This window comes from Microtus oregoni, unplaced genomic scaffold, assembly GCF_018167655.1.
Source record: "Microtus oregoni isolate MIOR12 unplaced genomic scaffold, Mior012 000042F_ref0000377, whole genome shotgun sequence".
Classification (NCBI taxonomy): Eukaryota; Metazoa; Chordata; class Mammalia; order Rodentia; family Cricetidae; genus Microtus; species Microtus oregoni.
In genome coordinates, this window is record NW_024543209.1 from 896,055 (window position 1) to 917,433 (window position 21,379).

General features: G+C 51.1%; 1 protein-coding gene across 3 annotated transcripts in view; it reads right to left on the minus strand.

Moving 5' to 3' along the window:
• Nucleotides 1–7,483: 7,483 nt before the first annotated feature.
• LOC121434017 (FYVE, RhoGEF and PH domain-containing protein 3-like) overlaps nucleotides 7,484–21,379 on the minus strand; it is a 56,996-nt gene continuing 43,100 nt past the window's right edge. For all 3 annotated transcript variants that reach the window (XM_041632758.1, XM_041632759.1, XM_041632760.1), the window contains exons 12-18: nucleotides 20,174–20,204; nucleotides 19,468–19,575; nucleotides 17,968–18,030; nucleotides 13,402–13,524; nucleotides 10,997–11,137; nucleotides 9,521–9,652; nucleotides 7,484–8,931 (exon numbers count right to left, since the gene is read on the minus strand). In XM_041632758.1, coding sequence (XP_041488692.1) covers nucleotides 8,680–8,931; nucleotides 9,521–9,652; nucleotides 10,997–11,137; nucleotides 13,402–13,524; nucleotides 17,968–18,030; nucleotides 19,468–19,575; nucleotides 20,174–20,204 — 850 coding nt within the window. In that variant the 3' untranslated portion in view covers nucleotides 7,484–8,679. The remainder of the gene's footprint in view (nucleotides 8,932–9,520; nucleotides 9,653–10,996; nucleotides 11,138–13,401; nucleotides 13,525–17,967; nucleotides 18,031–19,467; nucleotides 19,576–20,173; nucleotides 20,205–21,379) is intronic.

Sequence of the window (21,379 nt, forward strand, 5' to 3'; positions counted from 1 at the left end):
AGAGAGAGAGAGAGAGAGATCCCAAAGTAGGTGAATTTTATGAAAAAGAGAGATTCATTTAACTCACTATTCTGCAGGTTCAAGGACATGACATCAGCTCAGCCAGGTCTGGGGAGGACTGATGGTAAGTAAGTACATGGGAGGAAGCAGTGGTTCTCAATTTTCCTAATTCTGCGACCCTTTAATACAGTTCCTCATGTTAGGATGCCCCCCCCCACCATTAACTTATTTCATTGCAACTTCATAACTGTAATTTTCCTACTGTTATGAATTGTAATGTAAATATCTGATATGTGACTGCTGTAAAAGGGTCATCTGAACAACAGTGCTGTGACCTACAGGTTGAGAACCACTGGGAAGAGGTTACATCTGAAAACAGAGAGACTCGGGTCCCACAGTCTTTTCCCAGGAGACCTCCAGTGAGGTAAAGACCTCCCACCAGAATCTACCTCTTCAAGGTCCCACCCTTGTCACCTTTCTAAGGACTTGGTCTTTGATAAGTGAGGTTTTGAGGGAGTTACCAATTTCCACACCATAGCACCCCAGTTTCCACATCATAACATCCCAATTTCCACATCATAACATCCCAATTTCCACATCATAGCACCCCAATTTCCACATCATAGCACCCCTTAAAACTCTCCTGGCACCCGGAGGCAGTGGCGCATGCCTTTAATCCCAGCACTCGGGAGGCAGAGACAGGCAGATCTCTGTGAGTTCGAGACCAGCCTGGTCTACAAGAGCTAGTTCCAAGAGAGGCTTCAAAGCAAACCAGAGAAACTCTGTCTTGAAGAAACAAAAAAAAACAAATAAAAAAAAAACCATCCTGGACCTCACTGAAGCCCCACACCTCACAAATCACAGCAGTGGCTTCATCTGAATTTGCAGGAAGACAGGAATCTGAGGACTCCATTCAATACTTTACACCTGTGTTAGCGTTTGGTCCTTCTCAGTCTTGCTCCTTAATTGCTTTCCAAATAAATTCCTTGAGCCTGAACCATATTGCAGGGTCTGCTCCTGGGAGGAGCAACAAGGTCCTCCTCTGTAAGTGGGAAAGGACAGAAGCTTTCCGGTGAGGCTCTGCAAGGACAGAGGACTCAGGCTCCCCTGACTCTCTGAGGTGGTTGCTTTGAGATGAGAAACTCTCTCCTAGAAATGGATGGGCTTGGGGGATATCAATAGTTTTCCAGTTGTCTTTTGGAGATAGGAGTTGCTTTTCCTTCAAAAGGGGCAATAATTTACATCTTTTGAATTTTAATAAAAAATGGAAAGCTGAGCTCCTTTTTGGGATGGAGACACATGAGGAAAGGAGCCATAGTGTTGGTGCAGGGCTCACAAGATCCCAAGACTAAGCTTCCTGAAGGGTGGGTGTGGCCCTGGCAGTGTGGGGGGGGGGTTCCTCACTGAAGTGCTGTGAGCCTGGGTTCTGAGTGTCTAGAGAGTCTAACAGCTGGGCCCTGTTGGCCGTGGCTGTGTGGGCAGGTCCCCTGTTTGTTGGAGGTCTGGTCCAATAGAAACAGATGTTCTGGTGTCTCTGCCTGAGGTGCAATCAGAGCTCAGCCTGGCCCCCTTGCCTGTTTGGAACTCAGTGACAGCTTCTTTCTTCTGGCTCCAAAATGATCTGAACTCATGGGTAGCTTACTGCTCCTGTGGTCACTTCTTAGCATATTCTTTTTTTTAAATATTTATTTATTTATTATGTATACAATATTTCGTCTGTGTGTATGCCTGCAGGCCAGAAGAGGGCACCAGACCCCATTACAGATGGTTGTGAGCCACCACGTGGTTGCTGGGAATTGAACTCAGGACCTTTGGAAGAGCTGACAATGCTCTTAACCTCTGAGCCATCTCTCCAGCCCTTCTTAGCATATTCTTGCCTTTTCCAGAATTCCAAGCTGCAGTGACACTTTCCCAGCCTCCAGTGGTTCTCGGAGATGATTTGTGTTCCTGAGACCTGTTGGCACAGTTTCCTGTTGTCCTGTGTTTTGCCCCAGCTGGTCAGAGATGGCTGAGTCCAATCCCTGGACAGCAAACAGGGAAATTAAGCACAGAAGGAGCAAAGATGGCAGAGATTGTGGGTACCATCCTCAGAGACCTCTGGGAATGCGTCTACCCAGGGCAACTTCTGGGTATGTGTTCCCTACGGCCCAGCAGGAAGCGGTCTAGAAGTCCTCAGGATCCAAAGGCAGAAGGATAGGTTGGGCAGTGATGCAGGGTTTCTGCGAGGCCACGCCCTGTCCCACTGGAGGCTAAGAAACAGATTTACAGAGGATTGCTGGAGGCTGTGTTTGAGCTCCTACCTGGGAGCAGGCACCCAACTCAGACACTCCTGGGCTGGGCAGACCAAGGATGCCTGGAATGTGTAGAATGTTGGTTGGGCTGCTGCTTCCCCAAAGCCTGCCCTGGTCTGCTGCCTCTCACCTTGTCTCACCCAGACCTGCCGCCCTGGCATCGGGACACCTCAGCAACCAGCGGCGGAGCACTGGTCTGGGAGGAGGAACCTGTGGTGTGGGTGGATCCCCTCTCCTCTCAGTCTTCTGACTGATAGCGATGGATGCGCATGGGAGAAGCTTGGTGGGAGGACTGGCTGGCAATGCTGAGAAGAGAGACAGGCTTGGACCACACCCATGGATATCTGGCCCCATCCACGCCCCTGAGGAACCCTGCAAGGAAGACAGTTCAAAGTAGCCACTGAAGGATTTGGCCGTGGAATCAGCACGCAGCAGCCTTGTGACTGCCGGCCAGGCCCAGACTTCTCCCTGCCATACCCTTGAGACCTGTCTAGGGACAAAGCTGAGCATCTCCCTTCCCTGGACACCCAGTGCCTGGACTGGTTGCCAAAGGGTAACAAGAGACATCTTGGAGCGACTGGGGCTTAATGCCCAAACCCCAGAGACCACACAAGTGGCAGGAAGAGTTGATGGCCAGCATGCCAGGAAACCTAGAATTTGGCAATTTAGGCTGTGGGCTAGCCCTATTGCCTCTGTAGGAGAGTGAGAGGCAGACACATTTGGAGCCTGGCCCACTGGAACCAAGCTCCTGTCTACCTAGGGTGTGGTCTTAGGGTATGGTGGCCTATCTGGGACTCAGTTCCCCTGTCTCTACAGTGGAAGTTGGTATGAGCAAGAGCTGCCTCTGATGCCTTGGGAACCCTGGTTGAGTCAGGGGAGTCTAGACCTCCTTAACCCTTCAGAAGCCTCTATTTTTTTCCATCTGCCACTGAGAAGTCCACAGACAAGCCATTCAGGGGCCACACTGAGCCTTCCCAAGCTGCCTGCAGTTATTCACTGAGCTCTCGCTGCATGCCAGGTCCTGCTCTGCAGCAGCATGCTATGTGTAAGCTTATGTATATGTGTGTGTTCATGTGGGTGTGCACATTTAAACATGCATATGCACATGTGTGTGGTGGCCAGAGGTCACCATCAGGTGTCTTCATCAATCTCTCTCCACCTTATTTTTTGAGAAAGAGTCCCTCACTGAACCCAGGTTCAGTGGAGTTCACCACTTTAGGTAGGCCTGCAGTCCAGTGAGTTCCAAGGATCTGTTGATGTCTGCCGTCCCCAGCACTGTGATTGCAGATGTCCTCAGTGTTCTGCCATACCTGGCTCTCCCGTGAGGTCTGGAGATTAGAACTTAGGTCCTCATACTTGCTGAGAGGACACTTTACCCACTGAGCCATGCCAGCCCACTCTTGGTGCTCCAACTGCACATGGGGCAATAGAACAAACAAGAAAGCTAAAACAAACAGGAAGGTGGGAGGCCTAGGCTAGACAAGACTAGGTCTCTCACAGGCAGCCATCTAAGGTCTCAGGAAGAGCCCTGCCAATGCCCCAGCACAGGCAGCAACAGGTGCAAAGGCCCCGAGGTGGCAGGAGGCCAGCCGTTTCTGCAGGCTGGTAGGTTGAGCGTGACTTGGGGTGGGGGAACGATAGTGTCATCAGGAGAAAACAAGGGTGGAAGTGTGACAGGGCCGGGAGCCACAGGCAGTATCCAATACCTCTGATGTCCATGTGGCATCCAGTACTCCCACTCCCCTGTGAGACTGGCACTCAGGATGGGTGGCAGCAGTGCCTGGTATGTGAATGAATGGGTGACCAGGGAGTGAACCCCAGCTGGCCCTCTCACTGGGTGACTTCGGGCAGGTGTACTCCCTCTCTGTGCCTCAGTTTGCACCATGCAAGCTGAATTATGATTCTGACACCCGGCCCATCCTAGCCTGCTGCAAACTGACCTCTTTTCCTTGGGACGGTGAGGATGAAGCCGGTGCTCTGGGGGTAGTGGGGCTGGAGTGCCAGGTGAAGTGGTTGGTGGGCTGAATGCTGACACAGCAGTTGGCTTTTGCCCTCCATGTGGGACCCTCCTCTCCATGGTTTTATAATATTTCCTCCAAGTGGAGCTGCAGATGGTTGTGAGCCCTTTGTTGGGAATCGAACTGGAATCCTCTGGGAGAGCAACATGACCTCTGAGCCGTCTCTCTCGCCCTTTTACACTATCTCCTATGCACACGGACATGGAAGCCTTTTTTGATGTTGTCCTGAACTGTCACCTTGATGGATTTATAATCTCCAAGAAGACAAGCATGTGCCTGCCTGTGAAGGTATTTCCAGAGAGAATTAACTCATCCTGAATGAGGATACCACTATTATCCCACAATTTGGGATCCAGGACTGAATTTAAAAAAAAAAAAAAATCGAGCTGAGCAAGCAGCACTCATTGCTCGCTGTTGCCTGGCGATGGAGGTAATGTGATCAGAATGTGACCAGAATGTGACCAGCTGCCTCAAGCTCCTACTGCTCTGCCTTCCCTACCCTGAAGGACCCACACCCTCTCACTGGGAGTCCCACCCCCCAGCCCCTTCCTTCCTTCAATTGTTTTTTCAGACCAAATGAAAAGGTAAATGATACAGAAAACTGGTACCAAGGAGTAGGGCTACTGCTGTGTTAAACCTGCCCATGTGGTTCTTGGGCCTTTGGAATGAGCTGGCAAGAGGAAAGTGAATGTCAGAACTCAGAGCTGCAAACTAGAGAGGCCTAGGATTCTCCATGTAAATAGAGCTTTCTGGTAGGAGTTCAGAGGACCAGAAAGAGGGGAGAAACTGAGAGGGCCTGGCTCATGAGGTTTTAGAGGAGATCAAGGACTCTCTGGGGAACTGGACTACACAGCCAGTGTGTGGTATTCTGGCCAAGGATCTGGCTGCTCTGTCCGTGTTCCAAAAGCTCGCGTGAGGCTGAATTCAAAGGTAATAGACCCATTTGTTTGATGGAGCTCACTGTTTGCTCTCCTAAGTCTACAGTAAAACAAAGCAGAAACTGGAGTAGAAAAATATTAAAAAGTGTGCAGCCTGGTGAGCAAAGGAGTGTGAGGGAGCGAGGGAGGCCGTGTTGGGAAAGCAGTTGTCATTGTTAAAGACAGTAACACCCTTAAAGAGAAACCTCAGCTCATCACTAGGACAACAGGGAAGAGCCCACCCATGGAAGGCTCCAGCTTGCAGACCACAAATCCGCAAATCCGTTTGAGAGGAGGGAGCCTGGCCTGTGAGTGCCACTGAGGTTTCCTGCTTGCAAACAATCACCTCGAGAGCGTTTCCTCTGATTAGGCCACCCTGGTACTCAAGCAGCCACAGCTGGGGTTGAAAGGAGCCAGACTACATCTGGAGCCGGAAGCAGAACTTAGACACAAGGGTTTCAGCGTTTGGGAGGCTGGCACTGAAGTCCTAGAAGGCAGCTGAGGCCAGACAAGGTGTGATGTGGCCAGATACTCTTCAAATGAAGAGATGTGAAAGACCACCGTGTGAAGTCGTGAAGGTAGGGCCTAGATTGCAGACTGAGGCTGCCAGGACTGAGATGCCTCTTGAGGAGAGCTGCAGGTATGGGGTGGAAGGAAAGACAGGCTAGGTGGGCTGCAGGAAGCAGAAGTGGAGGGAGGGGATACCCAAAGCTGCTGGAGCCTAGATGATGCCAATGCTGAATCAAGATTTGGTGTTGGCCGGGCGGTGGTGGCGCACGCCTTTAATCCCAGCACTCGGGAGGCAGAGGCAGGCGGATCTCTGTGAGTTCGAGACCAGCCTGGTCTACAAGAGCTAGTTCCAGGACAGGCTCCAAAACCACAGAGAAACCCTGTCTCGAAAAACCAAAAAAAAAAAAAGATTTGGTGTTTATCTTGCTGGGTTACAGCTTTGCTTTGATTCAGTCTTACTTGGTGGCCTCTCTAATCCTGTTTTGAAGATTTGTTTGTGTGTGTGTGTGTGTGTGTGTGTGTGTATGTTTTCACATGCACAAAAGGGCATCGGATCGCCTGGAGCTGATGTGACAGGCAAACTGTGAATCACCTGACAGGGTGCTGGAAACTGAACTGTGGTCCTCTGTAAGAGCAGAGACTGCTCTGAACTGCTGAGTCTCCTTTCCGTGCCCCAGGGCTCACTTCTGAACTGGGAGGACTTATTCTGTACCACTGCATATTAGAAGAATATAACTTGTATTTTTTTTTTTTTTATTTCACAGGGCCTCACAGTTAAGAGACTGCCTGAGACTCAGCAGAAACTTTGTGCTTATTATACCTTGGGGAAAATTTGGAATTGGGAAGAGTTTGCAAATCCTTTATGAAAACGAGCAGGAGGTTCCGAGGGTGGAATACTGAGGTTTAAAAGTGATGCATTTGACAAGGGGTGGACTTGTGATGGTTGGTGTTGTCAACCTGGTATGATTCAGAATACTAAGATGAAAACATTTGAGCTATGTCATTAGAGTGTTTCCAGAAAGGTTTAATTGAGAAGAGAAAACAGACCCTGCATGTGAACAGCAACATTCCTTGGCTTAGGGGCCTGGAATGAATAAAGAGGAGAAAGTGGGTGGAGCCCTGCTCTCTGACTGTGGATGGAATGCAGCCCACACTGCTGCTACCATGTTTTCCTCAGCATGACGAATTGTAGCCTCAAACTGCAAGCCAAACAAATCCTTTCTTCTGTAAGGTGCTCTTGTCTAATATCTTCTCAGGGCAACAAGGGGCCCCCAAACTGCAAGCTGACAAGTCCACACCCTGGGGGCAGGATACACAGAGGCATCCTCCTCAAGCTCTGCTTCTTCAGAGGATGGGCACTTGGCATCCTTGAAATGCAAAGGCCAGAACTTCTACGAGCAGGAGGAAGCAGCAGAGGATGGCAAGAGACTGAAGGCTTGTGTCTGTCTGGTGCATCTTCCATGCAGTGTGCCCAGCCAAGGAAGGTGCCTCCTTCCTTTGTTGTTCTGCCTGGGCCACCTTCACCACTGCCCCATCCAGAACTGGGTGACAAAGGACTTCACTGCCTTGAGTAGCCTCATTCCTCCCAGTGTGGAAGTGTTCTGTCTGCTTTGCTGTTTCAGCTCAGCATGGCGAGTCCAAGGCTGCTTGCAGCAATCCTCAGGCAGCCCATGCCCAGCCCAGCTGGCTCTTGCATAGACTCAGCTGGGTTCTGACCCTCGCCTGAACCCCTGTATTCTGCCCACCTCGTCTCTGCCCCTTACGTCTTCCATCTGCCCCTTCCACCTCACTTCTGCTCCAGCCTGCTTTACTTTTACCCTATCCTACCTTACCTGGGGCCCCATCTCACTTGAGGCTCCACCTCATCTGTGCTTCCCAATGCTACCTAGAACCAGCACCCATTATCCCCTCGCCCACCAGGTGGTTGCCCTTTTGCCTGCCCAGTTGTCTCCGCACAGGGCTGTGCTGATACTAGAGAGCTGGAAACCCGAAGGACCAAAAACCCCGTCATTGTTCTCTGAATTTCCTGTTCCTCCAGAGGCAACACCCTGAGTCCCACAACCTTTGTCACATCCCCGCATCTTGACTGGCAGCACCCCCATCCTGACGTATGGCTTAGCTGCTCACCCACTCCCTACAGCATCTGGGATACAGAACCACTCTCCCAGACAAGTGTGTGGTCCATGCCATTTTGTCTCCTGCACCCATCATCCCTCTGCCAGTCACCTGCCTTGAGGGGAATTCTGCTAAGAGTGGATTTGAAGGTCCCTAGGCTGACAGCCAGCATTTATTTATACTGACAAGCATGGCACCTGCCCACAGAGAGACCAGTCTGAAATCCCATAAACCTGCCACACAGGGGTGAGGGCCTGCCTCCCCACAGTCTCTGAGTGTGGCTGTTTGGGAATGGTAGGATGAGAAGGCCCTTGCTCCTTCCCCTTCAAGGGCTTGGCAGAAACGGTAGATGAGCAATGCTTCAGGAGAGGATGGGGTGTGGAAGTGGAGCCCAGAGGAGTGGAGCCCAGGTCATGATCCAGCTCTCACAGCGGATAGATGGACAAAAGTCAGGCCAGGTTACAGACATCTCTGCCTTTCCCAGAGTGACATCACACCAGGTTAGACATGCTCACCCCTGGGCAGTGCCCACCCGATCTCCTTGTGCCTTTTGAGGGCTGGTATTATCATCCAGTCCACTCAGATGACATTTGATAGTTGGTAGTGGCTGTTCTCCCCTGCTCTGACCACAATGCTGGGATGGGAGCCAGAAGCCCAACTCTTGTCTAAGACCTGTTGAGTGATCTTGGGCCCACTGCTACACTTCTCTGGGCCATCAGTCCATCCTCGGTGGTCCCAGGAGTTCTTAATTGCTTCATGTGACATCTACGGTCACTCAAAAAGAACACAGGCTAACAGAATAGTGGAAACGCCAGCAGGAGGCTCTGCTCATGGAGTGTCAGTGCTTGCTGAGGCTTGGGGCTGCGCGGCACCAGGTCTGTCCCCAGTTGTGTCCCCACAGACAGCAGTGCCCAGAGCTTCCAGCCAACTCTGCTGCAGCTTTGCGGAGGGGGCGCTCAGCCACCAGGTCCGTGGGCCCTGATGTAGCTTCCACACACATCCTGTCTCCAGCCCCTCCTCAGGGTCAGGCACCGTTATAGTACAGCCAGAGAGAGAGATGGAATGCAACAGTCTGCCAGCCTGCAGGAGAGACAGGGGGTCAGTGGGGCCTCCAGCTCATGCCAGTGGCCACACAAGCCGGTCACCATGCCCAGGCCCACATAGTGCAGCCAGTCACCAGGACAACTGCAGACAGGTTGCCCGACAGGCTTTCGGGTAGTTCCTGGGAGGAGCTTTTGTCTGCTTCAGCAGACCTCCCCAGACCCATGGCTTCCCTCAGAACCCCTGTGCCAGGGTAGGTGAGGCAGGATAACTCTTATAACTTAGCAACGGGAGTTAAGAGTAGCCGGACAAGGCTCAGAGTGCCCAGATGCATCTGCCTGAGATATATGAATGAACGAAGGGTGAGTATGTGTCGGGAGGAGGGTCCAGCCTCTGTGTCCTTTGACTATCCGGCTCCCACTCTGACATTAGAGACCCGTCTTCCATGAGAGGGGAGCAGAGAGTTATGCCGGGCATTGGAGAAGTGTGGGCCCAGGTTCTATGACTAGAGTGGTCCAAGTAGCCCAGACCTGCTATGGGCACTTCAGGCTTGAGGCTCTGCACTGTGGTAGCAGAGTACATCTCATAGTACATAGGCCTGGACATGAAGAGGGACAGGGACACATACCTGGCTGCCTTCCAGCAGGTCCAGCACGTGGGGATCTGACTCACGGATGTCTGCCCACACGTCACTCCAGGCTGTACCATTGTCAGACAGACGCAGGGTGCTGCAGAGCCGAGGATGCACAGATGGAGGCTTCTGGAGACAGAACAATAAATAGGGTTGGGGGTAGCCTCACCTGTAGTGATCTCTGTCATCTGAGGAGCCTGGGCTGGCCCAGGGCCCATGCTTGGAAGGAAATGACCACAGAGATATAGCTAAAGCCTGGATATAGGTTGAGGGCAACTTTATATGGGTCTAAGGGTCACTGGAGGTCAGTGGCAGGTCATGTGGTCTCAAGTAGTGTTTGGAGCTGGGCACTCTTGGGAGAATGAGACCATTCCAGGTTAAGACAATGAAGTATCAAGGGGAAGCCAGGTATGGTGCTATGTGTTTATAAACTCAATAGTAAGTACAAGAGTGTGGGTCACGAGGTGAAGGGACCACATACATTATACCTTACACCTTCTACTCACCACACATACACACACACACTTTCCACATCACATATGTGTACACACACACCTCATGTATGCCTCCTGTAGACCCTGCTTCCCTTTTGACATGTTGTAGTGCTATCACAGAAACAAGACTCCTGAGCCACATGAACATGATTCCAACACCTCTTGCTGGGAAATGGTTTTCCCGAGACTCAGTGCACCCTCCAAGGTCTTAGACCACATCCTCAGGACTCCCAGAATGCATCTCCAGATGGAGAGTGCAGAGTACAGGCATATCAGTAGATGGGGCCAGAGCCTCACCGTCAAGGCCACTGCAGCCTCAGTCCTTAACAGCCTTTTGTCTTGACTTCCCAGATAGATTTACCAGCCAGGGAATTAGGAGCTTTGACAGCTGCTGACCCTAGCCTTCTTGGACCATCCCACACCATCTTTGGGAGGGAGACTGACATCTGAGAGAACTCCCAGGAGACCACAACAGCACCGAATCAAGTGGGGACAAAGGAGAATGTGGTTTTCCTGGAAAACAGAGGCTTCCTTTTCAGGGATGTTCTGCTACTCCATAAAAGGGACTGGGTCTTTAAAGAAAGAAGGCTGGAAAAATAGCGGCCACACTCAGGAAGAAGAGGTGGTAATGGAGAGGAGCTGACACCCCCAAACCTAACCCTACTCCATCATTAACCACTATCATGCACACACACATCTAAGGTTCTGCCTGCCCCAAGCTGAAGGAGGGGCTCCATGAACCTCAATGCCTAGAATTAGGGGCAGTTTGATGCTGCACCTCCAGTCAGTCCAGAGTGGAGCTGACACATTTCCATCTAACTCCTAGGTTACACGTGGTTCCCAGGCTCTAGACCTGACTAGTCCTGAGAAGTCTTCAGACACACATACGCTCCAAGTATCTTTCCCTGATTCCAGACCTGTGGGCCACATTAGGCTGTCTCCTTCATCTGTCCTGGCCCCAGGAACCAGGGACACCCACCTCTGCACTCTCTTTGAGCTCAGTGGGAGTCTCAGAACTAAGGTTTGCAGGGACCAAGGGCTCTTCCAGGAAACACTCTCGGCAGACACGGTTCTGCTTACTGTTCTCAGCCTTGAACTCTGAGCACTTTCGACAGATGACCTGCAAGAGAAGAATGCCCTTGACCATGCATGCATCCTGAGCAGATGAAGAGGAAAAACCTGTAGAGGGAGAGGAAGAGGCGAAGCTTGACCTGGGATGCTGGAAGCCACATCTAAAGGCAGAGAGTGACTTTAGTCGGACCTGCTTGCCTTACCAGGACCATCCAGAGTTCAGAAACCCTGTAGAAGAACATGGCCCACTCACATAAGAAGACCCAGGACACTACCATTAAGAAAATCAAAGCCATGGGGTATAGCTCAGTTGGTAAAGTGCTTCCTGTTCAAGCATGAGGATCTGAGTTCAGATCCCCAGGGTCTGTGTAGAAGCTGGGTGTAGTGACTTGGCTCTACAGTCCAAGTGCTGGGAAGACAGAGATGGACAGGTGATTTGAGCTCACTGGCCAGCCAGCCTAGGATCTTTCCTCACTTCAACTGCAGCCCAGGCCTGGGTAAAGCAGCCCTCACCCTCACACCTCTTCCATTCCTTTTTTTTTTTTTTTGACGGGGTTTCTTTACATGGCCCTGGCTGTCCCGGAAGTCACCCTATAGAGAACTCACAGATCTCTACTGCACAGCCCATTCCTCTCTTAATAGAGACCACAGATTCCAATTGTCTTCCAGGTGCTCCTACATCAGTTGCAATCACTGCAACCCACTGCAACTCTGCTAGGAACCTCCTGGTCTTGGTGACGTCTTTAAGCCCATGCACTTGGACTGGAGCCCCAGCCGGCAGGCTATTCGGTGCTCTCCAAATTCCTCTTGTACTCATCCATTCACCCATCCAGCCTCCTCTTCATCTATCATGCATTTACCACCCACTCATCAACTCCCATCCATACCTGTCTATCTATGCACTGAACAACCATCTATCCATCAATCTACCATCCCATTGTTTAGATATTTATCTATGCACCATCCACTGTACACCCATCACCTGTCTGTCTATCTATCTATCTATCTATCTATCTATCTATCTATCTATCAATCATCTATTTATCATCTATATATCTACCATCTATCTATCTATCAATCATCTATCTGTCTATCTATTTATCTATCTATCATCATCCATCCAAAAATTCATTTTTTTATTCTTCCCTCTCCCCCACCCCAGCCAGCATGGTGCAATTTTATGAAAATGTGTAATCAGAGAACACCAGTCTTCACATCCTTTGAATGAATAGCTTCAAGTAAGTCTGGGTGAGACACAGCTCTCTCTCTCTCTCTCTCTCTCTCTCTTTCTCTCTCTCTCTCTCTCTCTCTCTCTCTCTCTCTCTCTCCCTCCTCACTTCAATCCCTCCCCCAGATGCAACTTGGATATCTAAGTCTAAACATACTTAAACCATTAGTTCCTTCTTCAAGGAAACTTTGAAGTAATGACTCAGTTGCTCATTCCCAGGGGCACGGACTTTGGGGTGGAGTGAGGGAGACACCAGTCAGTGGTGGCCCCTTATGGCATGATCCCATCAGACCTTGCTCACCATTGGCTCACTCCCACCATGATCAAGCCCTCCACTTTCTCCTGCCTCCTCAACACCTTACATAGGACAGCATTCTCACCTCTCTATTGCAGGACAGAAACGCTACATTTTACTCAACTGCCAGCTGGGGCAGTGAATCTCCAGGGCTAGCAGTATTCCAGCTGGAAGGAATATTGTCATACATTAGAGCTGCCCAGAAACCAGCTTCTACTTCAGAGGGTCACACTCATATACATCTATATGTAGGGGACAGTGTGCTGGTTTAAAGGTGAAATGTCCCCCACAGGTTCATGTGAGAACACCGGGTATCTGGTACGGTTTTGGAAGATTGTAGAAAACACTGTTAGAGGAAGTAAGTCACTAGGGGTAGGACCTACTATTTGATTGCCCACCCCCACTTCCTTCCACTTCCTGCTTCCTGACTGCAGATACAACATGACCCAGATACTTCATACCCCTGAGTGCCATGCCTTCCCCTCAACAATGGATTGTGTACCCCCAGACTGTGAGCTACAATAAAGCCTTCTTCCGTTAAGTCGGTTTCCCTCAGGTATCACACGTCACAGAAATGAAAAAAGTAGCTAATACAGGATCTGAAGGAGGCAGCCTTGCCAGGCCACCATGTGGCTCTTGGAGCCCCCCCAGCTGTGCACATGACGACTCTCAAGAAGCACATGCCACCCACTAACAGTAGCTGCTGCCCACCCTTAGAACCTGTGAAGACTCTGTGAGTAGCAACCTGGCCTCCGTCTAATCCACTCCCCCACCCTTGCCCCATGCTCACCTCTCCACACAGCTTGCAGCGATGCCTCCGCTTGGTGATAGAGTTGAAGGTCTCACCACAGCTCTTACATCCAGGCTTCTCTTTGTCACGTCTTGTTTTAGAGGACAACTTTCTGGACTCGATCTACAAGAAGACGAGTGGCCATTGTCAGCTTCAGAGTGTGAGCACAAGATGACACACTGTGGATCACGGTGGGGGGTTAGCTAAGGATTCTACAAATGGCCATGCCCAGAGCAAAAGTGGCATCTGCAGAAGGGAATAGGCAGAGCGAAAGCAGCTGCACCCCTTCCCGGCTCCTATCCCAGGGACCACCCCAGTACATCACGCAACACACCATGCACTGCCCGAAGGAAGGTTCCAAGAGGTCAAGACAGCTTGGCTGGTGGCTTTGTTGGGTATGTCTGAGAAAAATACTCTGAGGCAAAGCAGAGGAAAGTGGTTTGGACAGGCACCTGCTGCCACAGCCTTGAGTGTCCTTGACTGCAGCCCAGAGGGATCATGTGACCTCTAGATCCTCAGGGTCATCTGTGTTGAACGCTTGGGGACAGACACACCATGAACACACATGTGCCTCCACACGCCTGTGTGCCAGTCCTGCAGAAGCAGGTCACGTGACCAAGCCAGCTGAGGTTGTGCTCAGACTTGACCTCTTGCTGCCCACAGCCACTGCCTTCTTCCGTCTTGTGAGTCCTTGCTCCAAGGACAAAGTTGAAAGCTGGCCTTGACTTCCTCCCTCTGCAGTGTACTTACTTTTCAGGTTCACTGTCAAGCTTTGTGTCCAGTGGGTGGAGGGCAGGCACGCCAGACCTGACGTGCAAAACCCTCACTCCCAAGAGCTCTGAGTCTTTCTGCCTCCGGAAGTGTACCTTTCACCTAGTCTCAGGAGCCCCCAGCCCTACATAAGACTTTCCCATTGTGGCGTCCTCTCGGGACTGCCTAGACCAAGTCACAAAATGACCCAGCAGTCTACTCGGACACAGGCTAAGAACACCAGGTCCTGTTGGAAGTGGTTCCGACAGGAGGTCGCCTGGCTCAGCTGAAGCTGAGGCTGGTCCCTCTATTCTTCTAATGGCAATTCTGGTCTGGAGCCTAACGGCAGGTACAGAATGGGGTCTTATGGAGAAAAGGCAGTTCCAGTATCACGGGAAAGCTGTTGACTTCTGGGTGATCAGGGACAGTGCTTCTATGGCAGATAAGATGGGGCTGTGTATCTCTCACAGTAGGTCTGGAGCTCTGGAGGGGGCTTTCAGACTGTCAGTGTGTGTGTGTGTGTGTGTGTGTGTGTGTATGTGTGTGTGTGTAATTCTGTTAAGGCAACTGGACTTTTAACAGAATGAGGAAGCCTTTGAATTCTGCAAGGGTGTTTGCAGAACTTCCTGGATGGGGTTTGGCTTCTCTTAGGAAAGAGGGCCTAACAGAAGCTGCGTGTCAGAAGGCACAGGGCACATGCCCAGTACACTGAAGGGATTTATTTTCCTGTCCAAAAAAGCCAAGAAGCAGTAAAAGTCTGGCACCCATGGTTGAAACCATTTTGATTGAAAATGAAACCTTGCTTTTGAGCTTCTTGTAGGTTTCCTCTGTGGTTGACCCTATCATGCTGTTCAGTGCAGGTCCATAGACGCCTCAGAACCATCCTGAGCTCACCAAAATCTCAGCTCAGCTCAGCTCAGCTCAGCCCAGCCCAGCCCAGTGCAGGAATCAAGGGAGAAGCCCATGGCCATACTCTACTGGGGTACCCGTTGTTTGTGGGCCTGTTTGTTGAGGAAGGGCTGGCCTCAGCTTGGTTTAGTGAGGAGAAAGGAACAAGGACATCAGAAAGTGAACACTGTGCTGCTGTGGCGTGAATGTTGTGAGCCTGTAAAAGACTCTGTCCTAGGTCAGAAGCAGGAAAAACAAGTGAGAAAGACCAGGCACCAAGTATGGCCATGGTGCCCAGCAGGTGCGGTGACCATGTTGTGAGATCCAGGCAGGCCCTGGGTATGGTTTAAGGCCTTGACTCTGGGGCTCCCAGCTGTCCCTTCCCAATCAAAGGACATGGACAGCTAGCAAAAGCAGCCTGTATTTGGTACCCTAGAGCTTCCCCATCTCGTTCTCAGAAGTCAGTAAGGCTGCAGTAAGCAAGACTCACCCGGGGCCTCAAACCAGAGCCAACTGTAGTTCCTTCCAGCTGTATCCCCCTAATCTTGGTTCTGACCCCCATGGAGCCCCAGCTGTGAGATGGCTCACTTGCAAGCCCCACTGCTAATGTCCTCAGGGCAGTCACAGGCACTACTGTTCCTATAAACAGTCTCTACCTCTACCTTGAACCTCTGCCTGCCTGCAACTCCTGGAGGCTGAGGGTTCCCTTTCCAGAGCCTGTGGGCTTAGCCTTAGAGACTGCACAAACAAAGAACTGGTGATTTCCTGGACCTGGATGTCTCAGCCATCAGCTGGTCACCAGAAGTGGCTCCATGAGCTGACCCCAGGGCCAAGGATGGGACAATGCAGGAACAGAGCCCATGGCATCATCAGGAAGATGGTCATGGACACCCATCCTGGCTGAAAGATGTGGGCCCGGCTTGGGAGAATTTCAGACTATGAGTTCATGAACTGCTGAGCCTGGCTTGGCCAGGTGACTGTGTGTCCCTCTGGAAGCTCAACTGTGGTGCAGCCACAGCCACATAACCACAAGCTTCAGGAAAGAGACTAACAGGATTGCAAGGCTCTGGGTAAGACCAACCTCATTTATATCTATCTATCTATCTATCTATCTATCTATCTATCTATCATCTACCTACATATATATATATATATATATATATATATATGAATTGTGTACATATATATTAGCAACTCAGAAGGTTGACACTAGGTTAGGTGTCATGAGAATGAGAAATATTTAACAGGAACCCTGAGACAAGCCATGGGGCTTTCTGGATGTAGGTAGAGCTGACAGTAGGTACAAACGCCTGGCGCCTGGCGGAGCCAGCGGGGACCAGAATATTGCCAGTAGGTGGCAGGAACAGGCAGACTAGAGCAGGAAGGCACTGGGGGTGTCTACATGTTTGTTTCCCCCTCGGCTGCATGCAACACATTTAGACTTCCTGACTTCCAGTTTCAACAGAGCTCATCCTTGGGGTTCCTGTCTGCTCTGTAGTGGCCAGACTGCAGCAGCCTTTCAACAAGGGTCCCTCCTCTTGTCCCATTCCTTTTATTTCAGGGTTCGCCTTGCTCTTTCCTCAGAAGGCCTTATCATGTCTCAGCCCTCCCTCACCTCACAGTGCTCTCAAGGTTGCCTGACCAATGACCAGTATGAGCTTATATCTGTGGGGCCTGGGAGAGCTGCGGTCACAAGGAGGGGAACAGCAACATTCAGGGCCACCCTGAGAGGCTTTGGCTGCACACTGTGCACTGGACTCATTGCCACACCAGCCCTCCTCTGTTCTCTATCCCAGGTGGCTCTGCCTACGGTCTGTCTCTCGCCTGTTTCAAGGCAGCTCACCCGACTGACCTGAACCTACGTCTTTAGGGGAACAAACCCCAGCAGTTATAACCTAAGAAGGTCTTAGTCTCCGAGCTGCAGGGCCAAGTCACCAGCTGTTCTGAGCCCCATTCAGGGCTCCAGTGCAAGGAGATCCAGGCTATATATGAGCAACTGAGAGATGGAGATGGAGACAGAGGAGAGAAACATAGAACAGACATGGAGAGACAGAGACTGTGAAAGAGAGACGTAAAGACAGAACAAGAGACAAAGAGAAAGGGGGGGGTAAAGAGCAGGAACACTGGGAAGGGAAGAAGATGTGCAGGAGAAAACAGGAAACTGTACCCCTATGGTACTGTCAAAGGGCCCAGGGAGAAGAGCCTATGTCTGGGATGGGCTGGAGACATCTTACCAGATGGCGCCAGTCACTCCCCTAATGCAGTAGTCCACCAGGACCCAGCAAGCCGCTAGGCAGAATCATCACTGCAGGCTACAAGGGACGCTGTGCCCCAGAATTGCCCCTACTACTATTGTCACAGGTGTTTGTGAATGCCAAGCCCCAAAGTGATGCTCTGGCTTGGTTGCTGGTACTCGGTCCACAGCAAGCATGCATGCACCTCAGCCTATCACACATCCCCAATTAAAATAAGGACACCCCCCCCAGCTCCCCCTCCGGGATCAGTCCCTAGTAGATAGGCCCATGTGCCCAGTTTCCTGGCCCTGAGGACACAAAGGGTGAGAGATGAGGTGACCACGGCTTCCGGGAAACCTGCCTGGTATGAGGGACAAACATGTCCTTCACATTGCTGTCCTGGGGAGCTGGCACTTCTTTACTGCACATGTTATCAGGGTGAAATTTGCACACAGCAAGTTTATAAGCGTGCACACAGAGATCAGATGGCACGCATAGTTGTGCGATGTCTACAGACAGGCTCCCCGTGGCCTCCACCTTTGGTACTTAAGTCACCAGTACCTTGCCTCAGGTGCAGCCTCACATCTGGACACCCAGGCCCAGAGAAGGCAATCCTCACCCTCCAGGATGCCTTGGTTTGACCCCAACCCCAGCACCTCCCATTCCTGCTAATCCATAGGTATCAATCACTCACCCCAGCAGGACCCCCATTACTGTCAGCTACCCCTGTAGTTTCCACAGAGCTGGCACTCGTGATCTGGAAGAGAAGAGAGACCAGTGTGAAGTGATTCTCCAGTCACATGGCACGCCCCGTGTGGCGGAAGACATTTCCTCCACCTAATACCTCTGTGTATCGAGGGATAGTGTGTGTGACAACTGGTCTAATAAATGCTGGGACTCCAGGAGCTACACCACTCCCTGAACTGAAGGCACCTGGGTGTCAGCAGGTGAGGCTGACTTAGCCTACCCTAATCCTGATACTGAAAAAGTCACACGTTATAGAAGGATGAGGTGGTCCCTGAGGATGCTCTCCCCATCCTTGTGGTCCGTGAACACTCTGCAGGCTTTCTAACGCTCCGGGCCCTGCTGACTAACAACAGCCTGCTCTGTACCCTTTGTCTCTAAGTTACTTGCCCTCAAGGAGTTCACAGGATCCTTCTAAGAACGCTAACCTTTCCTCAAAAATATATCCAGGGCCAGGTGGTGGTGCATGCCTTTAATCCCAGTACTCAGGCAGAGGTTCGAGACCAGCCTGTTCTACAGAGAGAATTCCAGGACAGGCTCCAAAACTACACAGAGAAAACCCCGTCTTGAAAAACAAAACTAAACAAAATCCCAGGAAAAATGGGAGTAGATTTGATGCAAATAATAAGGAAAAGGCAGACCCTCTGAGGGCAGGAGGCCAGTCAGCTGGAGGTGGGTATAGACTGAGGAGTTAGGAGGGGCCAGGTGTTCCCTCCAGATGTACCTGGTGCACGTGAGCAAGGCAGCCCATGAAGGTGGGGGGGAGTGTGTGTGGTGGGGAGGGGTGCACATCACTGTCCCAGAGGACTTCTCTCCAGGAGATTTTGGTGCACCCTCTGGTGCAGCCTCTAAGGCTGCCCTCCCACAGGGCAGAAATCATTTTCCACATCCAGTCTGCTCTCTGATTCTGGGGAAACCCCAACGTGAGGGATGGATGCCCATCCCCAGTCCCTGCCTCAGTCGCCTCTTCTTATTGTACCCTTGGGGCCACTCCACAAGGGATGGGGAACCATATACTCCTGGTACTACTGGCAGAAGGGTTGGAGCTGATACCTCAGGGGTGCAGGAGAGTTTGGGGAGAAAAACATAAACACAAAAAGGCATCCACTTGCTGTTCCAAGTGGAGTGGAAGAGGGGCACCGTGACCTGAGAATATTTGTACCACTGCAGTGACCTGGGGGTATCACTGAGCTTCAGAGGCTCAGTTCTAGGAAGAAGATAAGGTTCTTTGTTGCTCGTGGCTATCTTGATGATGAAATAGCACTTAAGGAACGCTGCCTCCACACAGACGCTAACGTGCAAGGCAGCAGGCCCAGCCGGTTGCAGTGCTCCGCAGCATAGGGCAAGCAGAGAAATGTAAGTTCAAGCTGTCTGCATAACACCCCCAGGCCTCTCTCCCTGGCCTAGAGTTGACTTCCCACTTCCCTTTGACGACAGGCTGCTGACTCACAGGCTGGTCTGGAGACAGGCCGGGCTCTTCATCCTGGCTACAGGCACTGCTGAAGGCCCTGAAGGTCTCGCTCTTCTGTTTATGCTTCTCCACGGTGGCCTGAATAACCTGGACACACAGCAAAGCCACGGGGCTGTCAGGAAGGACCCTGAGAGCTCATGGTCCAGGTGCTCCAGAGAGCACCCTTGGTCATCTATGTTATCCTCATCGATGACTCATGCCTTGGAGCCAATATGACCAAAGAGACTGGCTCCAGAAAGACATACCTAGCCCGAAGCCCCTCCTGGCCTTGGTTTCTTACTTGTGGAGAAGGGGCTCAAACAAGTAAATGAAAGGCTTATGGTACCTGAAAGCGTAGAGAGAGGCACCCCATGGCCACTTCCTCCCTTCGGCATGAGGACAGGCAGTACTAGCATTAAGGAAGGGTACCTAGGCCATGTGGTCCAACATGAAATGGCCATACTACAGTAACATGAGGATGTAAGGCATACATGGTGATGCATGTCTGAAATCTTAGCCTTCAGAATCCCAAAGCAGGGGGCTTGAGGGTTTGAGGCCAGTGTCATTCCCTTAACAAAACCTATCCCCAAAACATAAGAGCTGGCAATTGTAGCTAGCAGCCGAGCCCTTGCAGAGCAGGCCCCAGGTTCTAGCTTTTATCCACAGGAGGGAGACACAGAGAGAGAACAAACTTGAGAAGCTTCACCTGAATCCATTCTTTCTTCTCTTCTTCTGTCCTACGAACACAAAACCAGTATTTTATTAGTCCATCCACAGGTACCCACTGCATGCCTACTTAGCCACTCGCTGTCTTACGACTGCAACTCAAGGCTGGAAAGGTAGTTTCAGTGTTCAGGACACATGTGGGCCCCTGGGGCTAGTTCACCTTGTAGACCAGCAGCACCCTGGACCCTAGCAGGTGATTACCAAGTTCTCATGTCATAGGTGAAATGGGACTGGATGTCTGACACACAGCCAGCGAGAGCTCAAGCTTGGCCTTGGGGGACAGCGTGACCAGACAGAGCAGGCACACCACATGCTGACCAGTAGTTCCCCCTCAGAGTCACATCTCACAGAGGCAGCAACACGTGTGCACAAAAGCCCAAGTATGGGACTCTGTTCTTGTCACAGTTTGCAGAAATGAGACTCGGACTGTCAACAAGGGGCCCTGTTGATGATTTTTTAAAAAAATATCATTACAGTTTACTTAAAAGTTTTTGTGTATATGCACGGGTGTTAGTACCACCTATAGAGGCTTAGGGGACAACTTGCAGGCGTTGGCTTTTTCCTTCTACCATGCAGGTCCCACCATGAAGGATGACACTCAAGTCAGCAGGCTTGGCAGTGGTGTTTCTACCCACTAAGCCATCTCCCTGGTGCCAGTTGATAATACTGACAGGGTTTGTGCTATTCTGGGAAAATATGTGAGATTATCAGATGAAAAAAGCAAGATGAAGAACTGGTGTCCTGGCCAGCGTTCTGTCAAACTGACTAGGAAGAGGACCATCAGGGGAGAGAATGTCTCCATCAGATGTCCTTTAGGCAAGTCTTGGGGCATTTTTTTTAATGACTGATGTGAGAGGATCCAGTATACCGTGGGTGGTACCGCCCCTCTGCAGATGGCCCTGGGGTCATATAAGCAAGCAGGGTGAGCAAGCCACGGGGAGCAAGCTGGTAAGCAGGTTCCTCTATTTCAGTTCCTGCGCTGACTTCCTTCAGTGGTGGATATGACCTGAGAGTGTGAGTGGAATAAACCCTTTTCTCCAGAAATTGATCTCAATCATAGTGTTTTATCACAGCAATAGAAATTCTAACCAAGAGGCTAGAGAGACGATGTGGCTCAGTGGTTAAGAACACTAGCTACTCTTCCAGAGGATCACAGTTCAATTCCCAGTATCCACGTGGCAGCTCA